Source organism: Rhinolophus hipposideros, assembly GCF_964194185.1.
Source record: "Rhinolophus hipposideros genome assembly, chromosome: 16".
Classification (NCBI taxonomy): Eukaryota; Metazoa; Chordata; class Mammalia; order Chiroptera; family Rhinolophidae; genus Rhinolophus; species Rhinolophus hipposideros.
In genome coordinates this window covers 49870084-49897255 of record NC_138062.1, presented here as the reverse complement: position 1 = coordinate 49897255, position 27172 = coordinate 49870084, and the positions used below count along the sequence as shown (strand labels likewise).

Below are 27172 nucleotides of genomic sequence, written 5' to 3'. Positions count from 1 at the left end.
ATGGGTGGGTCCTGCTTTATTCAGAACTGGCAAGGACCCCTCTCCCAGCTGTTCTGAGCCCACCGGGGGCCTGGGGAGAGTCGGGGGCTAGGGGACCAGAGGAAGCTCCGGGCTCCCCCAGCTCCAATAAGGAAGGAAGCTTGTGGCAGTTGCCCCTGCCCTTGCTTGAGGTCCAGCCCTGCCCTCAGCCGGGACAGTCTAGGTGGAGCAGGCCCCGGGCCGCTCAGCCCAACTCAGCTCTGGCTCCTTGAACTCCAAGAGGTGCCACTGGACAGGGCTTCCTGGATGGCATGGAGGTGGCGGCCACACGATGGCCAAGATTGTGGGGTCTGGTGGCGGGTGGGGCGGTCACCCGCAATCTGAAGGGGCCACAGGAGGCCACTGGCATGGGGGAATCTGGGCTGCCTGATCCAGGAGGCCAGGCCGGGGAGGCAGGGGTGGGGGGAGCGGGCGTATGGCTTGGGCAATGAGGCTGGGCAAGGCCTGCAGGGAAGTGCCCAGTGCATCCAGGCGGCTTTCGAGGGCAGCCAGGCGGGCCTCAAGGTCCTCGTGCTGGGCATGCAGTTCTGACATGAGGTCGTACATGGCATTCTGGGTCTGCCGGAGACAGAGAGGTGGGAGAGAGAAGAGGCCTAGTGAGACAGGAAGGAACAGACACACGGAGAGACTGCAGAGACTGTAGGACACGCCCAGCCCTGCAGGTCTCCTGCTGGACCCCAGGGAATGGTGGGAGAATAAGTGAGGAGACAGAGAGGTCTCGAATGCCCTGCTGGAAAGCAGGCCTGGGAAAGGCCGAGGGAGGTCCTGGAGAGGGATGGTTGTGGCCAGATCTGTCCTGATGGATTGAACTGGCCACGTGGCACATTAGACGGGTCCAGTCCGGCAGGGATCTGGAGGGAGAGATGACTACTGGGAAGAGCTGACCCAATTACAGACCGGGGAACACGACAACCGCAATTATTGCTATGGTAGGCCGCGGGGCGTTCCCACCAGTTCGATTGCTGTCCACAATGCAGCCAGCAGGGACCGGTTCTGTCACTGTCCAGATACACCCATGCTGGAAGGGGAGGCCCGCTACGCGGAGACAGCCGTCGGTGCAGACACCACTCTTGCCACGAGGTGGCGCTAGAACATAGCTCGGCGTCTCTAAGCCCAGCTCCGCGGCGACCAGACTTCCAGGTCGCCTGCAGCTCACCACCCCTTCCAGGCTTCGGAGGGGAGGATTGAAGGGGTAGTGCCGGCTGTGGGGGGAAAACACTCCCCGCCCCCAACTCCTCGCTCCGTGGGAGGGAGACAGGATGAGGTGCCTATTTCAGTATCAGCCGCCTGTCCCTTCCAGCCTCCATACGCCTTTGCCTCCAACTTGCCCTCTGCCCCTTTCTCCTGTTACTGGTAGGCTGACCCCACTGGAGGGGGTGCAAACTACTCGAGGACCCTCCTAAGGCCACTGACCCTCACCCCGGCCTGCCTCACGGATCCAAGCCCCCAGCGCCAGAGGGTAACATCTGGAGGCATCCAGCGCTGGGATAGTTCATTTTGGCCCTCTCTGAGGTTTAAAAACAATTTTTTTTTAAACTTAGGATATACATTTTATTTTTGCCAGAGAGATACAAATTAAATCAGGAACATTGGGAAGGAAAGCATGAACATTTAAGATTGGAAAACATTTTAACCTTGTTTCATTTAAAAAGTTATAAACTCATATAATCCAATCTAAAGATTGACTTCAAAGAATCTTTTGTAACATGTATTTTGAGAGCATACCACCGTGATTACAAAATTTAAATAACTTAAAAATTCAAATTTTAATCGTTTATGCTAACAAAGTGCGCTATGGATAATTCAAATTGTAATGCCTAGTATCTGAGTTTTTCCAAGGTATTTTATATTTATAGCTATTATATCATGTGGCATCAAATTAGTTAGCCAACAATTTCTATGTGCTCGTAGGGTTATATTCTCTCTATTACTGATTTAATTATTTCTTCAGGGTTCTAGATTGTTTTTGCCTCTGTGATATTTCTTTCCAAATTAAATTTATGTAGGTTAAATTATTTTGCAATCTCTTGATAATGAGGAAGAGAGTGAGTCCAAAATGAGCTGGGTATAAGAAGTAAAATAGAATAGGACTTAACATCTTCTACAGATAATATTAAATTAGCCTCAGACTGATTAATTTACTAGGGGCTGGGGCCAATAAACAAAGCTCACACATGAACTATTTATGAAATACACTATTTATTGACCAGGAGCGAGTTCAGAATAGTGTGAAAACATTCTAAGAACTCGCCTAACTAAAGTTGGGTCAGTTCACACATCTTTCAATGGATGAATAAAAATCAGGAAAGAGTAGGACTTGATATTAGAACCAACAAAACCATTTATAACACAATCCGATCTTATAAAGCCCTTACAATCAACTTTAATTTCCTGAAATGTGTTTAACTGCTATACAAATTAGCTGTCTGCTGATGGTATAATTTGAATTTATATCCATACCAAAAGTACTAAATCACCAATTATGCCCACTATATTTTTATTAAAGCTATTTTCTTATATACTAATTTTTTTAAAAAATCGCTGCAATGTTAAAAGTAGCTTTTACACAGATGTAGATTCCCAGAGTCTCTCTTACAATCACAGCCTCTGGTCACAGTGGACCCTTGCAGACAGGGCTGGTGTCCCCTGGTGGCTCATGTGGCCCACACTGCACCCCTTGCCTATGTCACCTGTCTGTCCTGTGGGTGCCAGTGCTGTCCATCCCTCGGCAGGAGCCGGGCCCTGTCCTTTACTGAATGTCCCCCTTTCTCCAAGGAGACCCAACCAGCCTCTACTGGCCTGAGGAGTCACCCAACCCGGCCATTCCCTGCTCACCTTGGCCAGGTCAGCGAGCGTGTTGGCCTGGTCGTTCAGCTTCCCCTGCTCAATCTTCACACTCCGGAGCCTGGAGACAGATGGGTGGGTAGGGTTAGGTGGTTGCTGCATTAATGGAGGAGTCCTTCATGCACATGCCCAACCCGGGGTCACCATGTAGGACATGCACGAGCAGGGGGATGAGGCGGGAGTTGGAGTCAGGTCCCCTGTAGCCCATTCCCTCCCTGTAGCAGGGGGCAGCAGGACCTGGGCGGAGCTCAGCCACCGCCCATAGTGCCCACCGTCTGGCCATGTCCACACAGCCCGAATCAGAATGTCCCAGGAACTTGGATCCCCAAGCCCAGGTGAAGCCTGCATCGGCCTACACGGTGGACACAAGCCCTGGCTGCCTCCATGAACTGCTCCAGGTGTGTGCTCTGTCCCATGACCACCATGCACCCCTGACCCCCAGGAGTAGACTTACTTCTGAGCTCTGGCAGGACCCGGCGGAGCAGAGAGAAATGACATGGAAATTTTAACCTCAGTGCTGAATGGCTCTGGCCCAACCCTGCCGGTTTGCCCACGCGCGAGACCCCAGTGCCGAGCTGCGGAAGCTGGACAGCCGAGGGACTGCTGCCCTTACTCTGGGGAGTGGCCCAGCCAGAGCAATGCCAGCCCCTTTCGGATGGATCTGTCCTCTGCCCCTCCCTCTGACAGTGTCCACCCAGCCCCAGCCAGGACAAATGCAGCTGCCCTCACCCTGCAGCCTTACTGTGTGCCAACCTTTGCCAGGTACCTAGCCCCAGAGGTGACATTTAGTCCAGAAAATTGCCCATGATGTTTCCTGATGGGGAAACTGAGGCTCAGAGGGGCAAGTCACTGCTTGCTAGCACCCCAGCAGGATTTGATCTTCTGTCTACGACTCAGCCTCTGAGCCCTTGGCTTCCAGACAGCTGCCCAAGTGGGTGGGGAATTAGCCAGTGTGTGGCCTTGCCCTTCCTCTCCATGCCTTCTGTAGCTACACTGCCCCAGGGAAATGGTTCCCAGGAGGACTCTCTCCTCACTGGTCTAAACTAAACCCATGTGTGCCCACATGTGATGGGTGCTCTGGGAGGCCTCTGGGGGCCCACTATACTGGGTCCTGCCAGGTTCCCTGAGAGGACCCAGCCTTCAGTCTGGAGAAACGGAGGTGGATACAGACACCCCCAGCCTCAGGGCCCTGCCGACGAGCCCTGACACACCTTCCCTGCGGAAGTCATTCTCAGCTTCTCTGGAACGTCCCTGTTATATGGGTTGAACAGTGTCTCCCACAAAAGGTATATTGAAGTCCTAACTCCTAGGACTTCAAAATGTGACCTTCTTCGGAAATAGGATCTTTGCAGATTTTTAACCAGGTTAAGATGAGTCATTGGAGTGGCCCCTAATCCAAAATGACTGGTATCCTTATAAAAAGGATGCCATTTGGACACACATGCACAGAGGGAGGATCATATGAAGGCACACGGAGAACGCCATATGAAAATGGAGAATTGGAACAAGGCATCTACAACCATGCCAAGGAACGCCTGAGGCTGCCAGACGCTAGGAGAGAGGCCTGGCACAGATCCTCCCCTAGTACCTTCAGAGGGAGCACGGCCCTGCTGACATCTTAATTTTGGGCTTCTGGCCTCCAGGACAGTGGTACTTTGTGGCGCTTTGGCACAGCAGCCCTAGGAAACAAATGTACTTCCCAAGCCCAAGCTATGCTCCCCAGTCCAGCCTCTCTCTGAGACTATTTCTTCCTTTTCACTGGCTGCGCATACTGCCTTCTCCCCAAGACTTGGCTTTCCTCAATTCTCACACTCCTACTTCCCCCATAGAATGTTCTGGAACGTCCCATGGGGCAAGGTCCAGGGCAGAGCCGTGTCTATGTCCCCCATGCCTGGCACACTGACTGGTGCAGGAAATGCTTGTGTAGTGACACAATGACCATATTGAGGATGGCAATAACAACAACGCCAGTTCCTATATTTAGAAAATACTGTGTGGCAGGCAGGCACAGGCGAGTCATCTGGTCACCCCAACTGTGTTCAACCCACACCCCATTCCCGGAGAAGATACACGTTACCATCAGCTCCACCTTACAGATAAGAAAATGAAACTTAGAGTAGCACCGTCACTTGCCCAGGCCCCCACAGTTAGCTGGCAGAGACTAGAAGGTGGGAAGGGTCAATGAGGGGCATTCCCTTCCCACAAGAGCCTCGGGGTCTGATGAGGAGTTAGGACTAACACCTGGGCACAATGAAGTCGAGTAAGTGGGGTACCAGCTCCTCTTCCTGCTTTAGATGATGGTGGAAGTAGAGGCAGAAAGCAGAGGCTGTGGAGGGTGCGGGGGCGGGGGGCAGTATCATGCGTTACACCAAGCGCTTGTTCGGTGCCAGGAACTACACCAGGCATTTCTGCACATCACCCCATTTAGAGGACCCTGTGGTCCTGGGAAGTAGGGACTGTTATCAATAAACATCAATCCAATGATCACAGCAAACACAATAAACGTAGATGGACTAAACTTTCTAGCTAAAAAACAAGGACGGAAAGCAGCACCAGGAAACTTTTGGGGTCATAGATCTGTTCATGAGCTTCACTGTGATGACAGTTTCACAGGTGTACACATATGTCAACACTGACCAAACTGTATACTTCAAATACTTCAAACAGGAGCACTTGACTGTATGTTGATTACACCTCCATAAAGCTGTTTTTAAAAATGAGGCAAAAACGATTAAATAGAATTTAAAAATTAAAGTCCAGCTGCCTGAACTTCTTCTCCCATGGCCTGGTCTCTCCACGGCAAATGGTCACACTCTCCCTTCTGGGACCCCAGGAGCTGGGTTGCCCCAGCCACACCCTGGGCTCCCCCACCACTCAGCCTCCCCACCCCCCCACTCACACTGGTGTGCTCCATGTTGCCTGTTCCCCACAGCTGACTCAGTTGCCTTCCTGCTGTACTGGTTGAGACCCTAACACTGTTCATCTCGCTCTCTCATTCATTGGCCCCTGAGTCTGACCTGGGAGCTCTTGGGGCAGGGAGCCATCTGCTTCACCTGGGGGAGCCCAGTTGTGAAAGGGGTTTCCCACGATGTGAGAGATAAGAACTCATTCATTCTGAAAAGTGCCTAAAAACATGTTTTTACTCTTTTAAATCAGGTACCACATGACTCAATTTAGATTTGAGTGCCTCGTCCCCACATTTAAATTCTAGGTGGGGTGCTGTCCCCTCTATCCTATGTGTGGCTACTGAGCACGTGAAATGTAGCTGGTCTGGGTAAAAACAAGGTGTAAGTAGAAAATACACAATAGAATTTGAAGAGTTAATATAAAAAAACTTTCTAAAATATCTCATTGATTTTTTTACGTTAATCTCATGTTAAAATGAAAATATTTTGGATATACTAAATAAGTATATTAAATTTACTTCACTTGCTTCTTTTTGCTTTCTTAAAAGAAATATGGCTACTAGGAAATTTAAAATTATATATGGTGGATCACATGATATGTCGAGTGGACGGTGACTGGCATATGATGGCCTGTGGGCCAAATCTGACCAGATGCCTGTTTTAGAAAATAAAGTTTTTTTGGAGCACAGACACACCCATTCATCTTTATTGTCTTCCTGCTACAACAGCAGAGTAGTGGTGACAGAGTGTCTGGTCCACAAAGCCTGAAATATTTACTATCTGGCCCTTTACAGAAAAAGTTTACCAACTCTGGCTGCACATTGGACTCACCTGAGGAACTTAAGTTTAAACCCAGGCTGCATCCCAGACTGTACAGTAACTGGTGTTGGGTGTGACCTGTGGGATTTTTAAAAGCCTTTCAGGTGACTCCAGTGGGCAGCCAAGGATGAAAACTCTTGATTAAATAATTCTCAGGACAAAGAGACAACAGAGGAAATTAGGTAACTTCTAATTATCCCACATAAGCATATGAAACAGGCTATATATTTAATTCTGAGCTTCCTGGCAGCCAAAGCAAAAAGGGGAAATTGCTTCAGTGTCTAAGGGGTAAAATCATTTTGGCTAGTTCAGAGAATAACATATGCTTTCTGCCATTTATTTTGAGTGGTCTGCAATGACTTATCAGAGATAATTTCCCCGGACAAGTGTTGGGCCCATCATGTGTGTCTCCCTCTGACCATCCTATCATCCCACCCAACAGAAGCTGCAGGCCCCAACCAGCTGACCACCCAGCATGGGAGGGGCCGTGACAAGGCCATGCTGAGCTGTCTGGCCTAGCCAGAGGCCTCCTCCCGGGGGGGTCACGGCTGCCTCCGCGCCAGGCGGATACAGAAACGTGAGCGGGAAAGGTGCTGGACTTACTGATGGATGGCTTGGAGGAACTTACGCTGGTGTTTCCGAACCCGGGCGTGGTCTGGCTTCTTCACCAGCCTGGTGTGTTTGTAGATGAGCCACGTCTCCCTGAGAACGTTTGCAGCGGCGTTTTTAACCTGAGGCCAGAAAAGAACAGTTCCCCATTTTATACACGGGGAAACCAAGGCACAGAGAAATTGACCTGCTAGGGTCAGACAGTTCATAAGTTGCACCTGGCTGCTTAGCCCCAGAATCCCTGCCTCTCACTGCATGGCCTGTGGCTGGGCTGTGACTGGGCACACAGGTGTCCACCTGTGGCCATCGTCACATCTCTATGCACGGCTCACAGACGTTCCCTTTAGTGGCCCAGCCCAGTGCAGTCTTGGCACACACAGGACAGTGTGGTGACCTGTGGACACATGGTGTGCCTGGCGTGTGCAGAAGGAAGGTGGGGAGGCTCTGCCCTTGAAGGAGGGGAGGTGCCCATGATGAGAACTGGCGTCCTTACCCGCTTGGTGAGCTGAGTGTCCATCATAAAGTTGTGCACGTGTTTCTCTGCCTTGGTGAGCTCCAGTTTCCGGGCCACCACGGCCACCACAAGTGCTGTGCAACCAGCCCCCTGCATGAGGGGGGTGGGGCACATCAGGATCCCATTTCATGTGGGTCCCAGGCCTCAAGCAAGACACCCCCCCTCCTCCAGGAAGGCTGCCCTGATTTCCACACTTGTCTTTACCCTCCAAGCCCACAGTATTGTCACAGAGTTAGTTCACTGACTCCCGACCCCATTTTCTTTGTCCTTCAAACATCTGGGGAGTGTGTCCCACAGATTAGTTCATTTGATCCCAACAACCCCAGGAGGTAGGACTACTCTTATCTCCATTGGGCAGAGGGGGAAACTGAGGTTCGGAGATAAGAAATGGCAGGATCTGCAGGCACATTCAGGGCCAATGACCACAGAGGTGGGAAGATTTAGAAGCATCTCTGTCAGGGCTTCGGGGTCTGGCTGTTGGGAACAGAGACCAGGCTAACAGGTCATTGAGCAGTAACAGGAGTCAGCTGACAGGTGAGAAGGGCAGCAGCGTGAGGGAAGGCCTGCTGGCTGCCTGCAGTGGGGTATCTGAAGGAGGGAAAAGGCAAAGCGCAGGTCCCAGGAGGTGGGGAGGGGAGGGGAGGGATGCCTCCCCTTGTGGGCTCCCTGCTGAGTACAACCACCCTTCTCAGGGTGCCCTAAATGGCAGCCAGAGCCCTGGCTAGGGAAGGGGGTCAGAGAGGACTCACTTATCCATTCAAGGGCCGTGGGGTCAGGGAGGGGGAAAGAGGGCAGGAGTGAGGTCCCAAGGGGAAGGGACGGGCAGACAGGTCTGAGGGAGGGGGCAGCAAAAAGCGATGCAGGAAGGACAAAGGGAGGGAGGAGCTTGTGCCATTGAGATTTGGGGGCAGGGAGCCCAAGACACTTAGGAGGTGTCATCAGCCTCAGGAGTGACTGGGAGGCAGGGGGCAGGTGATGGGGCCGGAAGGAAGGTATCATCCCTCCTGCACTGGAAGCTGTCCCTGGTGCCTCACCTGCCAGTTGCTTCCTTTCGAGGCTGTTGAGGACAGAATGGAAGGAGGAAAAGGTCTGGGCTCAGGCCGGGGCGGGGGGGGGGGTGTGCAGCTGGGCAGTAGTTCAGTTTTTGTTAGGGATGGAAGGAAACATTTATGGGGAGGAGTGGGCAAGAGCCGGGGACACTGTTGATCGTCCTGGTTGGGTCCGGAAGCCAACATGCACAGCCTGACAGGGTGGGCACAAAGTCGCCCCCCAGGAGACCCTGCTGAGGGTTCCTGGCTAAGATGAGGATCCTAGGAGGACCCAGGAGCCTGTTCTCAGGAAAAGGCCTGTCAATTAGGGACAAAGCAACATCCTGGAAACCTGCACGTGGAATAGTACACAGGAAGGAAAACAACAAATGACAGCTCCGCCCAATAGCATGGAGGTAGTGTTGAGCAAAAAATGCTGAGCTCAGAGGAGGCCATGGTGGGATACCATGAAGTTCAAGAATGGGGAAACACGTGGTTGGTGAGACAGTGGAAGGGGGTGAGTCCGTGGGGCAGTGACCCGGAGGGGACACAGTGGGGCACAAGAGGAAAGGACTAATAGAGCAGCTAAAAGGGCCCTGAGCATGACAGGGCATGAGTGTGTAGGGAACGAGCTATATAGGCTGGATATGGAATTGATTTTCTGGAAGGAGCTGAGTCCCAGAGAAGGGAACACAGCTTTTCCACTTCGCTGAAGGTTTTCTGTATCTAAAGCCCTCATCTTATCTGAGTGCTTTTCTTTGTTCGTTTGTAAAGTTCATTTGCTGTGGGAGGGAGCGGGGGGGGGGGGGGGGATTGTGGCCAAGCTTTATTGTTTTCCCTTCTATTGTCGCAAAGTAACATAAGCAAATGTGCATGATGCTATTTTACTAGAGAGGGGCCCTGTCAGCTGGGCCAGAAAGGCGGCCCTAGTGGGGGTGGGAGGAGGATGTGGACCCCCAGCTGTGTCCCAATGGGAAGGGATGAGAGGTGAAGAAGGACAGAGACACTGAGCTTCGGGCTTTGACAGATGATGACAACTGGGGACAGTCCCATGTGGTGAAGGGGGCTGGGCTGAGCCTCTGCAAGACAGCCCCCCTTTCTGGGAAGAAAGGAAACAGCGGTGAGGATGGCATCATGTTTTTGCAGAAACAAACACTTCTCTCTGTGCTGCAAAAAGGAAGGACATGTCCCAGGGAGAGGCCTGGAATGGACTTTGGCATGGGGTCAGAGGGCCTGTTGGTGTTCACTGATTTTTCACAGATGAACGTGTCATTACCTGGGGGTCGGGGGGCTGGGGAGGAATTCCTTGTGCATGGGACAATTCATAATCCAAAACATCGAAAAGCATTTGTGGGGGAGATGAAAGAAGCTTGGAGAGAAAGAAAGTTCCGGAAGGAGGGAATCTGATGATGGAATCAGGGAAAGGAGAAGGCACCAGATGTCAAAGGTTGCCCTCACCAGTGACCAACTTAAGAAGTCTCTGGAGGAGATGGGGTGTTGCCTGGGTCTACTAAGTCACATGAAATAAACTTCACACCATGGGGGCTCAGTGACATGCTCAGGCCACCCCGCAAATCAGGTAAGGGTGGGGAATTGACTGGGCATTCATGGTTCTAGGTATTTCACATCAATGAACCGATTCAGTCCTTACGATAAGCAGGGGAATAGGAGACTGTTTCCAGCCAGGGAAACAGGCATGGAAGTACCAAGCCCCTTGCTCTAGATCCACAGGCTGTGAATTAGGCAAGTGGAGGATAAAGGGGCAACAATGACACTGTGGTCAGAGTGGACCACAGCATCTGGCTGGGTAAGCACCGTGGGGGCTGCACATCTAGGGCTGGAAGAGCCCAAGAGATGTCCCCAGGAAGCCGAAGGTGTGGATTCCAGGTCACTTCAGAGGTAAGTAGGGTGGTGGCGGAGGGCTGGGTGGATACAAGGGACTGTGGTGTGGTACAGCTCACGACGGGGTGAGTTCCCTGTCAGTGGGGGTATGCAAGGGCCCTGGCCCTTACCATGATGCCGGTGAGCAGGCACACACCCTTCCCGCAGTAGGTGTGGGGCACCATGTCACCGTAGCCAATGGAGAGGAAGGTGATGGAGATAAGCCACATGGCTCCCAGGAAGTTGCTGGTCACTTCCTGCTTGTCGTGATACCTGGGGAGAGCAGGGGGGCTGGTCAGCCCACACAGGGCCCTCTGCCTTCGTCGTGTCCCCTGGGGCCGTGCCTTACTGTCGGGAGCCAGTCACTCTGGGGGCTCAGAGTGGTAAAGGCATGGTTGTGGAGGGGGTGGTTAGCCCCCGGGGCAGAGGGCACCCGCACCCTCCTCCCAGCCTCCCCTCCACCTACATGCCTTCTCCCCACCCCCGAGCTGCAGCCTGGGACATCTGCCATCCTGGCCCTGGTTACGGGGCAGAGAGGGGTCCAGGTGAGGGTGCGTCCACCAGTGTTCATGCGTGTGCCACGATCCCCCACCCAAAGACAGACATAGATAGACATGGACATGGGTGGCCACGGGTGCCAGAAGCGGCAGGGAGTGGAGGTAAGGATTCGGGTCAGAAACCGTGAAGAACTCCCCCAGAGAGGCCTGAGGAGGGAGGAGGACTACTAAGGGAGATGGGAAGCTGGAGGATCGCAGTCCAGGACGTGGGAGAAGAGGGGACTTTAATATGTGGAGGGCAGCACCAGTTGTCCCAATCTCGGGCCTAGGATTGGTCTGGGCGTGAGGAGAGAGGAGATAGCTTACTTGTCACTGGGGAAAGGCCTGGGGCTAAACTTTTGGTGTGCGTGTGGGGACAGGCCCCAAGGCCTTCAAAGTACATTGTCTTATCCTCATCACAACCCCGCCTGGAACCCTGGCCACAGCTGAGGGCCTGGTTTTCTGGGACTGAGGCAACTGAAGGTTCTACTCCAGCCCAGCCTCCAGCCTGTAAAACCCCTCCAGCTCGGGGGAGCCCTTTCCAGCTGACCCCCTCCTTCCCAGACCTCAGGCCATCTGATACCCATGCCAGTGGGTAGAGACCTCCCCTGAAGGGGTTCAAGGTTAGAGGTCAATTGAGGTGACACAGAGGTGGTAGGCCCCTGGCCTGAGTGGGGCAGGAGGAACTAGGGGAGAGCTGTTCCAGGCAGAAGGGGCTGGGGTCAGGAGTTCAAGGGTTGGGGGGGAAATGGACAGGAAGCCCCAATGTGGGGTGGAAGGGATGGAGGCCTTCCCAGCAGGCCTAGTGTTTGGGAATCTCTGCCCTGCTGGGGGACTTCCAGGCTGCTGGTTGGGTGCGAGAAAACAGGAACTGACCACCATCTGTCACTGAGGTACCTGAGCCCCAAGCTGTCCCAGCCTCCTCTTGGGAGACCAGCGTCCTCACCCAGGAGGCAGGAGGAGAGGAAGGCCCTCTAACCAAGGGTGGGGGAGTCCCAGGCTCGGGTGCCCCTATGGTAGGTGCTGCAGAATCACCCAGGACCACCCAGGACCAGGGAGTGGGGGACATGCGGGAGGTGGGGTGGGGGTGGGACAGAGCCACAGGGGGGGAACAAGGCTTCAAGCAGCATCATGGGCTCAGAATTTAGGATTGGCTGTCCACCCCCGGCCCTGCCCCATTCCCGCCTCCACCCAGGGACCCCTCAAATGACCAAGCACGGACCTCAGGGATGCCTGATGAGGGGCACCCTTCTCTCACTCCCCAGACCTTGATCCTGAGCCCACCCTGACTGGGTAGGGGATGGGCTGTGAGAATTGGCATTGGGGTATGTCAGGAGTCCAAGGAGACCCCATGTGACATCCAGATGGTAAGCCTCCATGACAGGAAGAGCTGGGCTCTCACCCCTGTAAGCCCCAGGTCAGGAAGTGGCGGAGGCCATGGACTAGGGGCTAGAAGGGATGAGGAATGGGTCCTAGGGAACAGGTCCAGCCCAGGGAACCCCCCCAGGAAGCCAAGTCACAGCACCAACCCTCCAGGGCCTTCTCCAGCGAGGCACAAGGCAGGAGAGACTCCTCGGGGATGAACTACCCTTCTGCCCTAAGAGGCCCAACAAAGCCCCGCCCTCCCCTGGAGCCCCCCAGGCATCTGGAGACAACCAGGAACAGGCCCTTGGGAGTGTCTCTTTGCCCCTGAGAGTCTCAGTTTCCTCGTCTGTAAGGTGGGTTGACAGCCCGCCACTTTCCCGGGCTGTTCAGAACAAATCCCAAGTGGGGGGTCCTAAAGGCTGAGTCAGTATTCCTTCACCTCAGGCTCCAGACTCGGGGGTCAGTTGCCCAAACAAGAGACCAGAGCTAAGCCCTTTTTCCTCTCCAAGCCCTGGAGACAAGGCCCCCAAGGGTGCCCAGTGGATATAACCTGAGAGTGGCCTGCCTCCAGCTGTCTTCAATCCCACCTGGCCTTGTGTGCAGGGACGGGCTCTCCTGACACCCCATGGGCTCTGGCTGGTCCTGGCCACCCCCCTCCCCTCCCCATTCCCTCCCCTGGTGGCAGCTAATCTTAAATTCCTGACGGGCAGCCCAGTGGCAGCAGCTCTGTGCGTACAGCTCCTCCGAGGGTGGGACTCACATGTTTTCCCTATAGTCCAGTGGGGTGGGCAGAGGGGAGAAGGAGAGCAGGTTAAATTGTGGGGGGACAGGCAGATGGGGGGTGTCCCTGTTCCTGCTGCCTCCACCATCTGAGCCAGAGGTCAGAGGTCAGCTGCCCACAGAAGGGAGAAGTGGGAGAAAGAGGAGCATGAGTCCCCCTGGGGAAGTGGGGGAGGGAGAGAGGGCTGGGGTCCAAGAGGGTTGCGGGTTGGGGTACGGGCCAGGGGTGGCTGAGGACACAAAGCTGGAGTCCCAGGGTTGAGGGACAGTCACTGAGGCCAGGAACTGAGGGGGGAGGGGGTGGGGAATCAAGGGGACAGAGGAGATGGGGGAGGGGAGCCTGGGTCACTGAAGTCATGAGTGGGCATGGGGGCCACGAGCGTGGGGTTTGGGGTGAAGGCCCACCTCTCGCAGACGCGCACGGTCCAGGCCGCGATGATCCAGGAGGAGATGCTGAACACGAGCAGCACGGTGCCCGGGCAGATGGTCATGAGCGTCTTCATGACGAAGCGCGTGTTGAAGGTGATCTTGTTGAGCGCCCCGATGCTGCGGGACGACGCGTCCGTGAAGATCTTGCTGTGGAGCAGCATGACGCGGCCCAGCAGGTACAGGCGCAGGAACATGGGCACCGACAGCAGCACGTCCACGTCCGCCTCGGCCGCCGCCGGCGCGTACGTGAAGGCCAGCCGTGCGGTCCACGTGAAGCGGTAGTGGCCGGGCACCGGATGGATGGCACACACCGCCAGCTCCAGGGAGATGAGGAGGACGCGCTCGCAGGTCATGGCTATGCGCCAGTCGTCTGCCCCGTTGTCCACCATGAACAGCTGCAGAGGGCAGGCGGGAGGGAGGCGGTGGGTCTCTGACACACACCCAGCACCCCCCCCCCAGAAGATCCCGACCCGGAACCCCACCTGCCCGGCTTTTACAGGAAAAATTCGGGTCAGAAACCATGAAGAACTTCCCCAGAGAGGCCTGAGGAGGGAGGAGGACTACTAAGGGAGATGGGAAGCTGGAGGATCGCAGTCCAGGACGTGGGAGAAGAAGGGACTTTAATATGAAACTCCCTAGATGTGAGGGTCGGCCACAATTCAAACTAAACATGGGACAGGTGGTCCCCAAAAAGTTCAACAGAGAGTGACCATGTCCCAGCAATCCCACTCCTAGGTGGGATACACAAGAGAAATGAAAACAGGTGTTAGAACAAATTCTTGTACACACGCAAGCACAGCAGCTCTGTTCACAATAGCCAAAAATGAAAACAACTCAAGTGTCTGTCAAAGGATGAGTGGGTGAACAAAATGTGTCCATCCGCACAGTGGAATATTCCTCATCTATAAAAAGGAACGAAGCACTCACATGCTACCACTGGATGAACCTTGATTATATCATGCTGCGTGAAAGAAGCCAGACTCAAAAGGCCACCACCCAGAGCCAAAGGAGTGACCCTCCACCCCACTGGGCCTCGAAGGTAGAGCCAAGAGGATTGCTCTTGAGTCTTCAAAACTCATGGAATCTATCTTGACAGCTCTTAGACTTACTTAGGATGCCATCACCCCTTTCTGTTTTTTCTTTTTTTAAATTTTTTTATTGAGGAATATTGGGGAACATTGGGGAACAGTGTGTTTCTCCAGGGCCCATCAGCTCCAAGTTGTTGTCTTTCAATCCAGTTGTGGAGGATGCAGCTCACTGGCCCATGTGGGAATCGAACCAGCAACCCTGTTATTCAGAGCTCGCGCTCTAACCACCTGAGCCATCTGGCTGCCCCTCCATCACCCCTTTCTTCCTTTGGATTCTCACTTTTAGAATGGGACAGTCTATCCTCTGCCTCTTACCACTGTGTTTTGGAAGGATGTGACTTGTCTGGTTCACAGCGGGAGAAGAATCTTGCCTCAATTGCACCCAGATCTTAAATATGATTTAGATCATATTTAAATAAGACGTGGGCCCTCAAGTGGATGCTGGAATGGGTTCAGATTTGGGGGGCTATTAGGATGGCGTGAATGTATTTTGCATGGGAGAAGGACATGCATTTGGGGATGGGCCAGACGACGGAGTGTTATGGACGGAATTGTATCCCCTCAAAATTCATGTGTTGAAGCCCACTGTGACTGTATTTTGAGACAGGGCCTTTAAAGAAGTGATTCAGGTTAAATGAGGTCATGGGGGTGGGGACCTCATTCTATAGGACTGTGTCCTTCTATGAGGAAGAGAGACCCGGGAAACTGGGAAAATGCCCCGAGAGGATACAGCAAGAAAGTGGTCACTTGCAAGTCAAGGAGAGAGGCCTCACCAGGAAGCAACCCTGCTGGCACCTTGTCTTGGATTTGCAGCCTCCAGAACTGTGAGAATAAATTTCTGGTGTTTAAGCTGCTCAGCTGTGGAACTTTGTTACGGCGGCCCTGGCAAAGTCACACAGTGCTTCATTCTTTTTGTATGGCCAAATAATGCAACTTATGTATAATACGAGCACATGAATACAATAATATAATGTATGAATAAAACAATGAATACCACTTCCACTACATGCATGGACCACATTTTGTTCATCCATACAGCGGTTAACAAACATCTGGGATGTGTCCACTCTTTGGCTGTTGTGACTAGGCCTGCTCTGAACATCCATGTACAAATTTTTGTTTCTCTTGGATCTACACGTAGGAGAAAAATTGCTGGGTCATATGGTAACTCCATGTTTAATTTTTTGAGGAACCAGTAGACTATCATCCCCAGGGACTGTACCCTCAAAACTGCTTCCTTCTAGCTCAGGTGTCACTGTCCCCTCTCTGCTGCCCCCAGCCACATCCGGGGCCTATCTTGCATGCCAGACTCCAGTAGCGTTCCCCACAGACATCTGCATAGGGTGCGATCCATGCAGGGTTTTTCTATGCCCATCTCCTGCCAGACTGTCAGGGGTCAGGGGCCAGAGAGGAGAAGTCAAACCTGACAACCTTTGGTGTCTCCAGGTGATGTCTGCCCGCTGTGGGCACACGTGCCCAATATGCCGTGAGCTGAACTCAGGCCCAACCTGCTTTTTATTAACTCCCAACACAGAAGAACAAACTCCCTGACATGTAATAAATCTTTTAAATGCAGGGTCTGATCAAAGAAGGAAAGGAGCCTGGCGTTACAAACATTGGTTTCCATCACTGCAAAACCTCAGAAGACCCCAGGGCTGTGAAAATGCCCCAGGTGAGCCAGACCCTAGCTCACCTCATGCTCTCATTGTCCCTTTCTTTCTCAAATAATCAATAAAAATGAAAACATAGACACGTGTTCCAGGAAAATGTAGAGTGGTCTAAACAGTGTGTCTTCACAGAGATCTTTTTTTTTTTTTTCCTATAAGGAGGCTATTGGTCCTTTTATGTTTAGGAGGCTGGGGTCCCAGGTGGCTGGTATGGGGGCACAGGAAGGGGAGTACCCCAGCTCAGCTGGGCACTGACCTGGATCTCCCGGGCATGGTAGAGGACAACCAGGCCCAGCAGGATGACGGTGGAGAGGCTGATGAGGCATTTGAGTGCAAATGAGTACAGGGACTCCTGGGCAGAGAGAGAGCAGACAGCAGGATGGAGGCTGAGGGGGTGGGTAGTCCTCCAACCCCCCACGCCTACGTACTTCGCTCAGGAAGCGATGCTCCTGTCCTTACTCCTTAGGTCTGGGCTAACAGCAAGATGGATCCAGCACTTAAGAGTTTTTAAGACCTGGTCTCCTGTGGGCCAAGGACTTCGTGGTTTATAAGGCCTGGGCTCTTAAAGGCCCAGCATGTTACAATTTATAAGGCTTGGCCTCATGTGGGTACAGTACTTCAGTTTATAAGGCCCGGCCCCACACAGGCAAAGCGCTTTAGTTTATGGGCTGACACAGCCCTGACCTCTCTGTCCTCATACACCGTCGCAGCACAAGGGGACACACAGTCATGTTCTAACCCAGCCCCAACTGCTTGGGTGATGGGGCTCTTTCCTTGCCCCCCGCCTAGGCCTTGTCTGCGGTTCCCTTATCTGACCTGTCCTGGGGGACAGACCCTTCCCCACCTTTAGCCAGGGTTCAGCCCCTTGGTGCAGGTAGGGAAATGGGCTGGAGCCTTCGCCCCCATCTGCAGCCTCCCTGCCACCCCCAGAAAGTGGGCATAGCAGGACCCCCAGTGCCCCCCACCTCCCATCTCCAGGGCTCCCCAGGACCCCCCACCCATCTCTCCTGGGGCCAATGTGCCCCTATCCCATGCCCAAGGGGCAGCAGAGAGCCTGGTGTCACCAGCGGGGTCTCCCTGGGATGCCCACTGGGGCCTCCCTAGAATACCAAGGGGAAGGGTAGTGCCTACCTTGGTGTAGACCCCCCAGGACAGCTCTGTCTCTGTCACCATGACAACGATGCCAAACATGCCAAAGATGAGGGCGTAGTCGCTGAGGCGCTTCCGCTTCTCGAAGAGCACCCGCCGATGGCCCAGGCGGTGGCCCACATTGGGGGGCTTCCCTGAGCCCCTCTGACTGCCCACCTCATCCTCCTCATCGTCTTCCTCCTCTTCCTGCTCCTGGAGCTGTCCCCGGGGGCTGCCGGGTGAAAGCCGGCCTGGCTCATTCTTGGCCACCACCACCTGGAGGCCTGGGCTGTGCGGGGGCTGTGAGGGGCGGCCAGCCTCTGGGTCCAGAGGGTCTCGGCCCAGGGCCCCCGGCCCGCTGCCCAGCGGCCGCCCCCCACAGCCATTGTGGCTGTGGCTGTTCATGACTATGTGGGTGCTGGGCTTGGACTCGCTGCAGGCCGCCTGGGGCCCGGCATGGCTCAGCAGCTGGGCTCCCACGCTGACCTGCAGGGGCATGGGGGACACGGTCACGCCAACTGCCAGAGGGCCACTCCAGAACAGAGGTTCGGGAGGCCATGAACCCAGAGAAGTTGACATGTGGGTTTGCCATCCCAGAAACATCCGAGTCAACCTATGTTCCTCCCCTGCTAAAACACTCCTATGGCTCCCCAGTGCTGTTACATAGAAAAGCAAACTCTTTACTGTGGGCAGAAGGCCCTCTGTGGTCCAACTCCCAAGCTTTTATCCTTCTCAGTCTCCCTAGAGTCACTCCCTCCCAGTCATACTGACCTCCCTGTCACCCATCCTGACAAGCTTGATCCTGCCTCTGCCTGGAACACCCTCCTACTGGACCTTTGCCTATGGATTTTCTGTATCTCCAAGTACCTAGCACAATGCCTACCACACAGCCAATACCCACTAAACCCTTCTGCATGCCTGAGATGGAATCTGCCAGCAGGTTTGCCTAGGAGAACTGGGGGCCACGTAGGTGTATAGTTGGGAGGTGGTTCCAATCCAGGCCATCTCCTCCTGACCTTCAGGCTCTTGGACAGACACTACTGAGCCTCTAGTTCCTCCCCTCAAGTTGGCCCAAGGCCTGAACATGCTTACGCAGGCACAGGGTATGGCTGAGGGGACATTAGGGACAGAGGCTGGGGTTACAGAGACTCTCAGCTCTTTCCTGCCTGGGCTGAGGGTGGTCCGTGGTCTCCAAATGTATTCCAAGGCCAATGTGGCAATCCAAGATTTAACTCTAAGATTCCCAAACTAATTCTATAGGGCCTGTGAGGGATGCTTGGCCTGGCCCTTTGACCCCGAGCCAGCCTCATTTTCCCCACCAGGCCACGAAGGAGCAGACTATCTGGTCACCCAAGATCCTCCGATTCTGTCCTTTCATGGAATTGTGTCGTATGGTGTCATGTGGGAGAGCAGGGACCTCAATGATCCTGCCTGGAGTCTGGTCTGCTGGGTTCCGAGTCGCCAGACCCAATCTAGCCCACGCTCTCACCCTCACGTGCCACCTGTGGCCACTCTGCCAACATTTATTGAATATTTACTACATGCCAGGCTCTGTCCTTCACACAAACTTTCTCCTTAATTCTTGAAACACCCCCAAGAAGGGGGTCCTGGGAGTTGGCCAGTTTGACAGCTAGGGAAACTGAGGCACCATGCTGTGAAGGGACTGTTTCCCTTCACAGGGCAGAGTCTGGACCAGGCTGCCTGGTGGGATCCTCTCAACAAGCGGGGCAGCCGTGGGCAGTGGGCCAAAGCGTTGCCCCCTTTATACAGGCCAGGCCTGCATGTGCTGGGGGCCTGGGAAGAGGGAACTGTGTATACAGACAGGACGTCTCCCCAGCCCTGAACCTGTGCTCAGCAGGTGACAGACGTGGAAACTGTCATGTCAGGAATGAGCTATGAGAAGCTATGCTGCTGGGCAGCAATGGGCGACCTTGGCCAAGGTGTCTATCCCATGCATCGCACGACCACCTGCACCCTTGTCTAGCACCCCCCCAGACTGGGTTTGTCCCGCTAACTACATGTCCCCAGACATTGGTGCCAGTATACAGTAGGAGCCAAAAAAACATTCCTTCCATGGCAAGTGACCTCATGAGTCTTAGAACATGTCCCTTCTTCACTACTCTCACCCATTACTTCAACCACGCCGTGGCCACCTGTGGTCTGATACTTCACAATTTATAAGGCCTGGTCTCCGCTGGTGCAGCACTTCATGATTTGTACGGGCTGGTCTCCTGCAGGCCCAGTACCTCAAAGTTTATAAGACCTGGACTCACATAGGCCCAGTACTTCACAGTTCGTATGGGCTAGCCTTCTCCAGGCCCAGCACTTTATAATTTATAAGGCTGACCTTGGCCCTGATCTCTCTCTGTCCTCACAAACACTTGGGTGCCAATCTTAGGGTGGGGGGAGACCCTGCCCCCCACCCTAACGGCCATTAGCTGCTTATCACCTGGACACACGCGCAGTAACCCCAGACCCTGCCCTCACCTAGGGGACTAGGAAACCATTGGCACCTTTCCTATCATCCCTCCTGAAAATGCAGGTCCCTGCTCAAGGCTCTTGGGGGCATAGGCGGGAGAGGAGGGTGGCCTGGCAGACAGGGCTGGGAGTGGGTCGGGGCCCTGCAGATGACCTTCGGAAATACACTGAAGATGCAATTTGAGGATGTGACTCAGCCGCCCGAAGCACAGGCCCAATTCAGCCCTGCTCCTCCTAGGCTGGCAGCCTCATCCTAAGGTGCCCTGGGCAGGGAGGGGGTGGGGGGGATAGGTGGCAGGTGGCTTCCTTGAGAGCAGAAGGGTGGAGGGCATTCCTGGTGCCCGTTAAGTTAATGTGCACCTAATGCTTACTGTAGGTGGAGCCCTTTAACAGAATTATCACATTTAATCCCCATTGCCACTTGGTGATGCAGGTAGCGTCCCTGACCCCATTTTACAGACAGGAGACAAGGTTCAGAGAGGTTCAGTGCTTTGCCCAAGGTCACACAGACAGAAGGCCAGGGACTAAGTCAGTGTCAACAGGGGGGCAGTTAGTGGTTGGACCTGCCTGGTTTCCTCTTGACAGCTATTATCTGGAAAGGGAAACAGCCTAGTCCTGCCCTTGTTGGGCTTCAGAGCTCAGGGCACAGGCATGGTGAGTGCCAACCCCTCCCATGACTTCAGAGAAAATAGAATGACAGACTGGCTTGCCTGAGATCCCACAGAAGGTGGGGGCAGCCTGTTTCTAAAGGCTGAGTGGAACCAGAAAGACCCACAGACAAGAGACCCCTCCTCTTCCCAGATCTACCTAACCCTCCCCCACTGAAACCTGCACCTAAAGCTGGGGTTCCTGGGATCTTCAGGGACTTCCAAAGAACCCAGAGCCCCTCTGAAATCCTGGCCAAAATTTGGATGTCCATGAAAAGGTACATTTTTTTCTGGGTGAAGTCTCCCAAGTTCCCCAAGGAGCTCCCCTAAAAGAGGAGGAATACCCTATAGGCGGCATTATTTTGGGGGACCCTGGAGTGGCCAAAATTGTCGTGTGTCTGGGACATGAGACCTTGGTTCCCTGAAGGCCAGGATGGGGGGATGAGCAAAAACCTCTTCCATGCCATCCCAGGAGACACCCAGGAGGGTTCTTGAGGAGCTGAGAAAGATGGGCAGGTGGCAGGGAGCAAGGAGCTGTCTCACCCAACAGGAAGACAAAGAAACTCAACCAGACCCCAAGGGCCCTCCCATGAGTCCTTTTACAAATGACAGGTTGGTCGCAGCAAGGGACCTTTCAGCATCTCCTCCACTGTCTCTTCAGTAAAGGGACTTCTTGGTGCCCACCCCACAGGGTAGGTAGCCAGATCTGAGGGGAAAATCTTAGCATGTGGCTGGGGGTATACCTGTTGCAGTGCTGCTGTCTGACAACGCTCTGTCCTTCAGAGCGGGACCAAGAGACGGTGCCCCTGCCCTGTCTATCCTGGAGGCTGAGGCCCCTATAGGGCAAAATACCCACCCCTCTGCTCCCAGAAACCAGAGCAGCACATGGTGGAACCTTCCAGGATGTGTGGGCGAGTCGTGGGTAATGTGTCCCTGTGGAGGGTGGGGAAGGACCCCAGGACACCCCCATTCCAGTCCTCTTGGGGCCCTATCTCTGCAGGGTGGACAAGCTTAGCTTGCCGTCCCGCCCCATGAGCTACCTGGTGAGGGCGCAGCAAGGCAGTTGGCTGACCTACAGATCCCCTAGGCGTTCCAATCACCACCCATCAGGGACCTGCCAGCAGCCAGCAGGGTGCAATTAGCCCTGCCCCCCAAGGCTGCCTCCACTAGCGCCCTCCACACTGCTCCATCTCCGTCAGCTTCTCCCACTCGGCCCCAGCCTCCAGCACTCACATCTATGGGCCGCCTCCAGGACAGCAGGGCATTGCCCTGTGCGGGGTACGCGGACTTCTGTCCACGCAGAAGTGGGCTCCCTGACCCCTGCGGGGTTGCTCCCGACCACAGGATCCAGGGGCCAGTGCGGAGGGTATCCTCCCCCTCGTTCCCAAGTCAGTCCCGGGTCACTGCCTCCACGCTGAGAGCTCCCCCACTATATCCATGGAGTTTGGACACTCACTGCTCTGCACCCCCAAAGAGAACCCAGCACCCTCCCCCTCCGCGATGGGGGTCTGAGACTCGTCACTCACCCGGGCAGTGCCCAGATACATTCCCCTCCCTGTGTCCCCTGCCCCAAACCACGTCCCCCTCCTGGACTTGCCTCCCTCCCCGGGCGCCCCAGCTCATCCCAACCCGTACCTGCGGGGCTCGACTCGGGCATGCGGACGAGGCTGGAGGTGACAGGGTCCCGCGCGGCCAAGGACCCCCAGGCGGGGGCCGGAATCGTAGCGGGGGCGGGCTGAAGCGGTGGGGCGCGGGGCCCAGGGGTGGTGGGGTAGGGGACCGCAGCGGTGAGCGCATCCCCCGCCGCCCTGTGCACGGGCCGGACAGGGGGGCGAGCGCCCGCCCGGGACGGGAGAGGAGGGGGCGGTGCGACGCGGGCGGCGCTGCCGATTGGCTGAGCCAGGGTTGGGCCCGCCCCCTCCGACCCCACAAGCACCGCCTACATTTAAAGATCCCTCATTCCTCTTGCCCTGTTCGACCCCCCTCAGCGTTCGGCGGTCCTCAAACTCGCCCTCTTGCCTCGCGCGATGGAGGGGACATTAGCCAAGCGACAACTCCTGCCCCTGACAGCCCTCGGGAACTCCTAGCAGCCCCCTCCCAAAATTAGGTCCCCCAAACTCCAGGCACCCCTCAACCTTTGTAAACCACACGCACTTGCTGAGGGGACAACTTTGCAAAGCGACTGGACACCTCCTTCCCGAAATGACCTCATCACATGCTTGCTCCGTGTGGGGGAGCCTTGGGGCGGGGGAGCAGAATGTTGGCAAGTGCCAAGTGCCTAGTAGTTAGGACAGGGGGCTTCCAGGGGTCAAGGGGGTGCTTGCTGGGCATAGGGTTCAAGGCCACCTTCTTTGGTACTCTGCTTCCTATCCCACTTTTAACCCCGCAAACCAATGCCAGGATGGCAGGACAGCAGGAGACTAGTTTGGGGGTCCCCAAAACTGTGCCATTTTCTCCTGGCACCAAGGCTGTCCTTGGGCAATTCATTCATTCAACATTAATGATAACTGCAGGGAGCCTTGGGGACCAGGACCTCCTCCTCCCCCAGGTGGCCTCACAACTTCAGCCTCACCTTGTCCCTACCTGGGGTGACTGAGTCTGGTGTCCCTCCAACCTGGGGACTCCTGAAGGCAGCAGCTCCCCCATCTCTCTCCAAGCCCCACATCTGTTTTCTTTCTGGACCTGAGCTTTGTACCAGGTCAGGATCTGTTTTGTTTTCTCTGCGGCCCAGAAAATGGCTGCGCTGAATGAAAGAATGAGTGGACAACTGCTTGGGCAGGGGTTGGCCCTGTGGGCCGTTGATGGTGGTGAGTCTGAGCAGGGCCAGGTGACGGCCCAGGGTCAGCAGACTCCTGTCCCCTCTTCTGAAGAACCTGTTCTTCATCCCCACCTGTCCGGGATACCCAGAGGAAAGCCTGGCTGTGGTGACAGTGCCCAGGGCTGTGAGGGTCTAGAAGTGGAGGCTTGGGGACCACCTATCCCCTGCTGTCAAGGGTGCCAGAAGTGGGGTGGTGGTGACTCTAAAGGGGTCATTCTCTGCCATGGAGCATCCCTCCCGCATCCTCCCATCTTCTCACCAACCCCACCCAGGCCTCCCATCCCCCCGTGGCCATTCCCACCTCGGCCTTTGCACTGACTGTTCCCCTGACTGGGCCACTGGGGGCTCTTTCTAAAACACTGATGAAGCCACCCACATCTCCCTCAGCATATGGCACACATCCCTACACCACACTCAATGCCCCGCCCACATATGGGTCCCTATCCCACGACAAGCATTCATGCCATGCCCACGGGCTGACCCCGGACTGCACAGGCTGCTGTGGGGACCCTGCAGCATTTGACACTTTCTGAATTCAAGTCCAACATGTAAACATCTAGAAACTCACAAATTCACAAAAATATCGGCTACCCCCCCCCCCCAGAGGCCCCTCTAGGCCTCCCGCCCTGCCCAGGCCTCATGGGATCTGTACCCACCTTCTTGCCCTGGAAAGATGAAAGACCCTCTTGCCCCTTTGGATTCACCTGCCCTGAGGGGTCAGGGACCCCCTTCAAGCTGCCAAACGTAGGACAGTTGACCTGGTGACTGATCAACCTCCTGCCCAAGCCTGCCCTGCTGCCTACTTGGACCTCATTTCATAGAGACAAGGCTGGCAGTGGTGGACAGGGGTAGGGCAATGGGGGGAGGCCACCTGGGTCTCCATTCCCAACAGTGCCCTTAAGCCTATAGCTGGCCAGAAGGGACCTGAGGATGGCTTGGTGCCCCAGGACTCACGCCCCCAGGAAATAGCCTGCAGACCAAACAGGGGAGAGGCTGGTAGCTGAATATGGAGTCCGTTCTCCAGGGACAGTGGTCCAGGGTGTGGGTGCAGGAGAGCTGGGAGAACCTCACAAGAGCTGAGGGACCCAGAGGCAACAGTCTGAGTGGGGGTGGCCCTCCAACACTCCCAACTATGCATGCGCAGAAATCTCAGCCCCATCATGGGTCTAACTGCTGGCTACCTGAAGGGAAGCTGGACCCTGATTCCCCTGTGAGTGTGGGGTGGCAGGGTGGGGAAGGTATGAAGGTATTCACTCCATTCATTCGTTCGTTCGTTCGTTCGTTCGTTCATTCATTCATTCATTCATTCATTCATTCATTCATTCATTCATTCATTCACATATCCACCAAGCTTCTTCTGCGTCTGGTGCTGGGGATACCTAGTTTGACACAGATACAAATCTGCCCTTTTTGGAGCTGAACTTCTAGAGGAGGTGGATTACTCTCTCCAAATAAGAATTCTAAATATATAAAAGTATTAGAAAAAGATCTGATGAAGTGGGGAAAAACTAGGAATGGGGATGGGAAGACTTTAACTAGGGTAGTCAGAGGAGGGAGAGAGAGCATTCAATAGGGGCCCAGGAGCTGGCTCTGGAAGAGCTTAGGAAAAGGGTACTCCTGGTGGAGGGCATTGTGAGGTGGAATCAAGGAGGGCATCTGGGAGGAAGAGAAGGAGACCAGTGGGGTTAGAGGAAAGGGACAAACAGGGTGGGGGTGAGTCAGAGGGGGGCAACAGTCCCACCAGCAGGGCTGTGTGGGATTCTGAGCAGAGCAGAAGTCATGGAGGGTTAAGCCCCCTAAGGTCCTGGGAATTGTTGGGGCAGGAACAGGGGCAGGTGTCCCAGAGGGCTTGTTCCTGGGCTATCCAGATTCAGGGACTTCGGAGAAGCTTCCTTAATTCTATCAGCATTTATTGAGCACCTCCTGTATGCAAGCCTTGAGGTGGGGATACTATGGTGACAAAAGCACACACACACACACACACACACACAAAATCCAAAAACTCCAGCGAGCAAGATAAGATCTTGATCAATAAATACTCATCCAACTGACCCTTGCATATGGTCCCTGGAAGAAATGAGGCAAGGGAGGAGTGGGGAGGGGCTGTGCCTGTACCCCCTGGTCCTCCCCATGGGCAGCCCACTGAGCCCTCAGTCCCTGCTCTGGAAGAGGAAGTAGGACTGGGGGTGAAAGGCAGGTAAGGAATCAGCTTGTCATAAGCATGGAGTCCCCACAAAGCCAGGGGTTGGGGAACCCCTGCCCCAACCATGCCCTGAACTGTCTTGTCCATTCAGCTGGGAAAATAAGGAGCAAAAGAGCTGCTCCCTAAGGGCTGTCCCCAGGGAGTGCGGACACAGGAGCCAGCTGGTGGAGGCTGGGCCTCTAACCTAGTTCAACTTGCCCTTTCTGGGTGTCTGTCACTGAGTGAGTCTCCTAGCCTCTCTGAGCAGGTTCCTCACCACCAGTGATCAGAGAAAGTGGACAGTGACTGGGGAATCTAAGCATAGTCATTATCTCATCATTACTATATTGTTAATAATATTTCAAAGGTTGGCACTTTTTCTTAAGTCTCCAGTTTTTCTATCCTGCCCCTGGGCCATCGTTACCCCCAAAGGTGACCTGAGTCTGAGATTCACTCACCCTGGGGTGAAGGGGTCTTCCCGACAAGCCAGCACCAAAGGGCCTGTCCCCTTCAGTCCTGCTGTGTTACCACTTGGCTGTTGGGGGGCTGTGGCCACCTTTCTTTTCCCCTTGACCTGTAAGGACCAGACATGGGGTGTGAGGTTGAGGCAGGGCCCCAGGAGGGTGGGGTACAGACAGTTCCCATACTGCAATGGTCTTTACGGCATATCTGCACTCTGACGAGCTTGGTCACCTTGTAAATTTTAAGGAAACTTAAAATGGGTGGCATTGTCTCTCCAGTAGGGCCCTGTTTCCTCCATCAGGCCGATTAGCAAGTCCCTGTGGATACCTTCTCCCAGGCCAGGCCCCCGCCCTGGAGGACCCACCTCTTTACACTGGACACTGCTCTCTGAAGACTCTATTTGCCTTTCCCCATGCTGTTCCCTGTCCTCCCCCCATGCCCTCCATTCCTTCATCATGGGGAGATCTGAGTGGGTGAGGTTGGGACAGGTGTGAGGATGAAGGCACCAGGGATTCCTGGCTCCACCAGCTGTATTCTTGGCTACCTCCATATTCTGCCTCTGTCTATTGCTGCTTTTGGGCCTGTAGCTCTCTTACGTATTCCTTCTGTTTGAACAGGATGGTCTTCAGAGTCCCCATATGAGGGGGCAGAAGAGCAATCCCACTGTGGAGAAGGGTGAGGAGGCATGGCCAGACCCCAGAATGGGACTAAAAGGGAAACACAGTCAGCTGTGAATGTCCCAGCTGCCTTTTCTTTCCCCAAGGGTCTGGGGTGGGGCCAGCCAGGGGGACTTAGGAGCTGACTATGACCCTGGGAGGGCAGAGGACCAAGGTCATCCACCAGGCAGGTGCATCAGAGTGGAGATTATTCTACCAGCTCACGATGCCCTGGCTCACCCATCTGTAAGTCTCCCCCACCCCCAGGGATTTCCTTTGAGGTCTTGAGCAGTCCA

The 27172-nt window shown here is 54.7% G+C and overlaps 1 protein-coding gene across 4 annotated transcripts; it reads right to left on the bottom strand.

Moving 5' to 3' along the window:
• On the bottom strand, positions 1-26325 carry KCNN1 (potassium calcium-activated channel subfamily N member 1). 4 transcript variants are annotated; one of them, XM_081076885.1, is made up of 9 exons: positions 26217-26325; positions 17637-18119; positions 16762-16857; positions 13727-14145; positions 10772-10913; positions 7711-7821; positions 7212-7339; positions 2875-2944; positions 1-597 (listed from the first exon to the last, which is right to left on the bottom strand). In XM_081076885.1, the coding sequence occupies exons 2-9, from the start codon at positions 18036-18038 to the stop codon at positions 349-351; spliced, it is 1617 nt and encodes a 538-aa protein (XP_080933011.1). In that variant the 5' UTR covers positions 18039-18119; positions 26217-26325; the 3' UTR covers positions 1-348. The 4 variants fall into 4 exon arrangements, 3 of the variants coding, with proteins under 3 accessions (XP_080933011.1, XP_080933012.1, XP_080933010.1); XM_081076886.1 differs by lacking the exon at positions 26217-26325 and adding an exon at positions 22394-22615; XR_013995141.1 differs by lacking the exon at positions 26217-26325 and adding an exon at positions 22394-22598 and having other exon boundaries at positions 2-597; positions 7237-7339.
• Between the last annotated feature and the right edge of the window lie 847 nt (positions 26326-27172).

What these genes read in the sequence shown, in the direction of transcription:
- KCNN1 (XM_081076886.1), bottom strand. Translation starts at nt 22,555, where the DNA reads ATGCGCTCACCGCTGCGGTCCCCTACCCCACCACCCCTGGGCCCCGCG. An exon ending in GCCCGAGTCGAGCCCCGCAG is followed by an intron (nt 18,120 to 22,393) that starts GTACGGGTTGGG and finishes ATGCCCCTGCAG; the next exon opens with GTCAGCGTGGGAGCCCAGCT. An exon ending in TTCCTCCAAGCCATCCATCA is followed by an intron (nt 2,945 to 7,211) that starts GTAAGTCCAGCA and finishes ATCTGTCTCCAG; the next exon opens with GCTCCGGAGTGTGAAGATTG.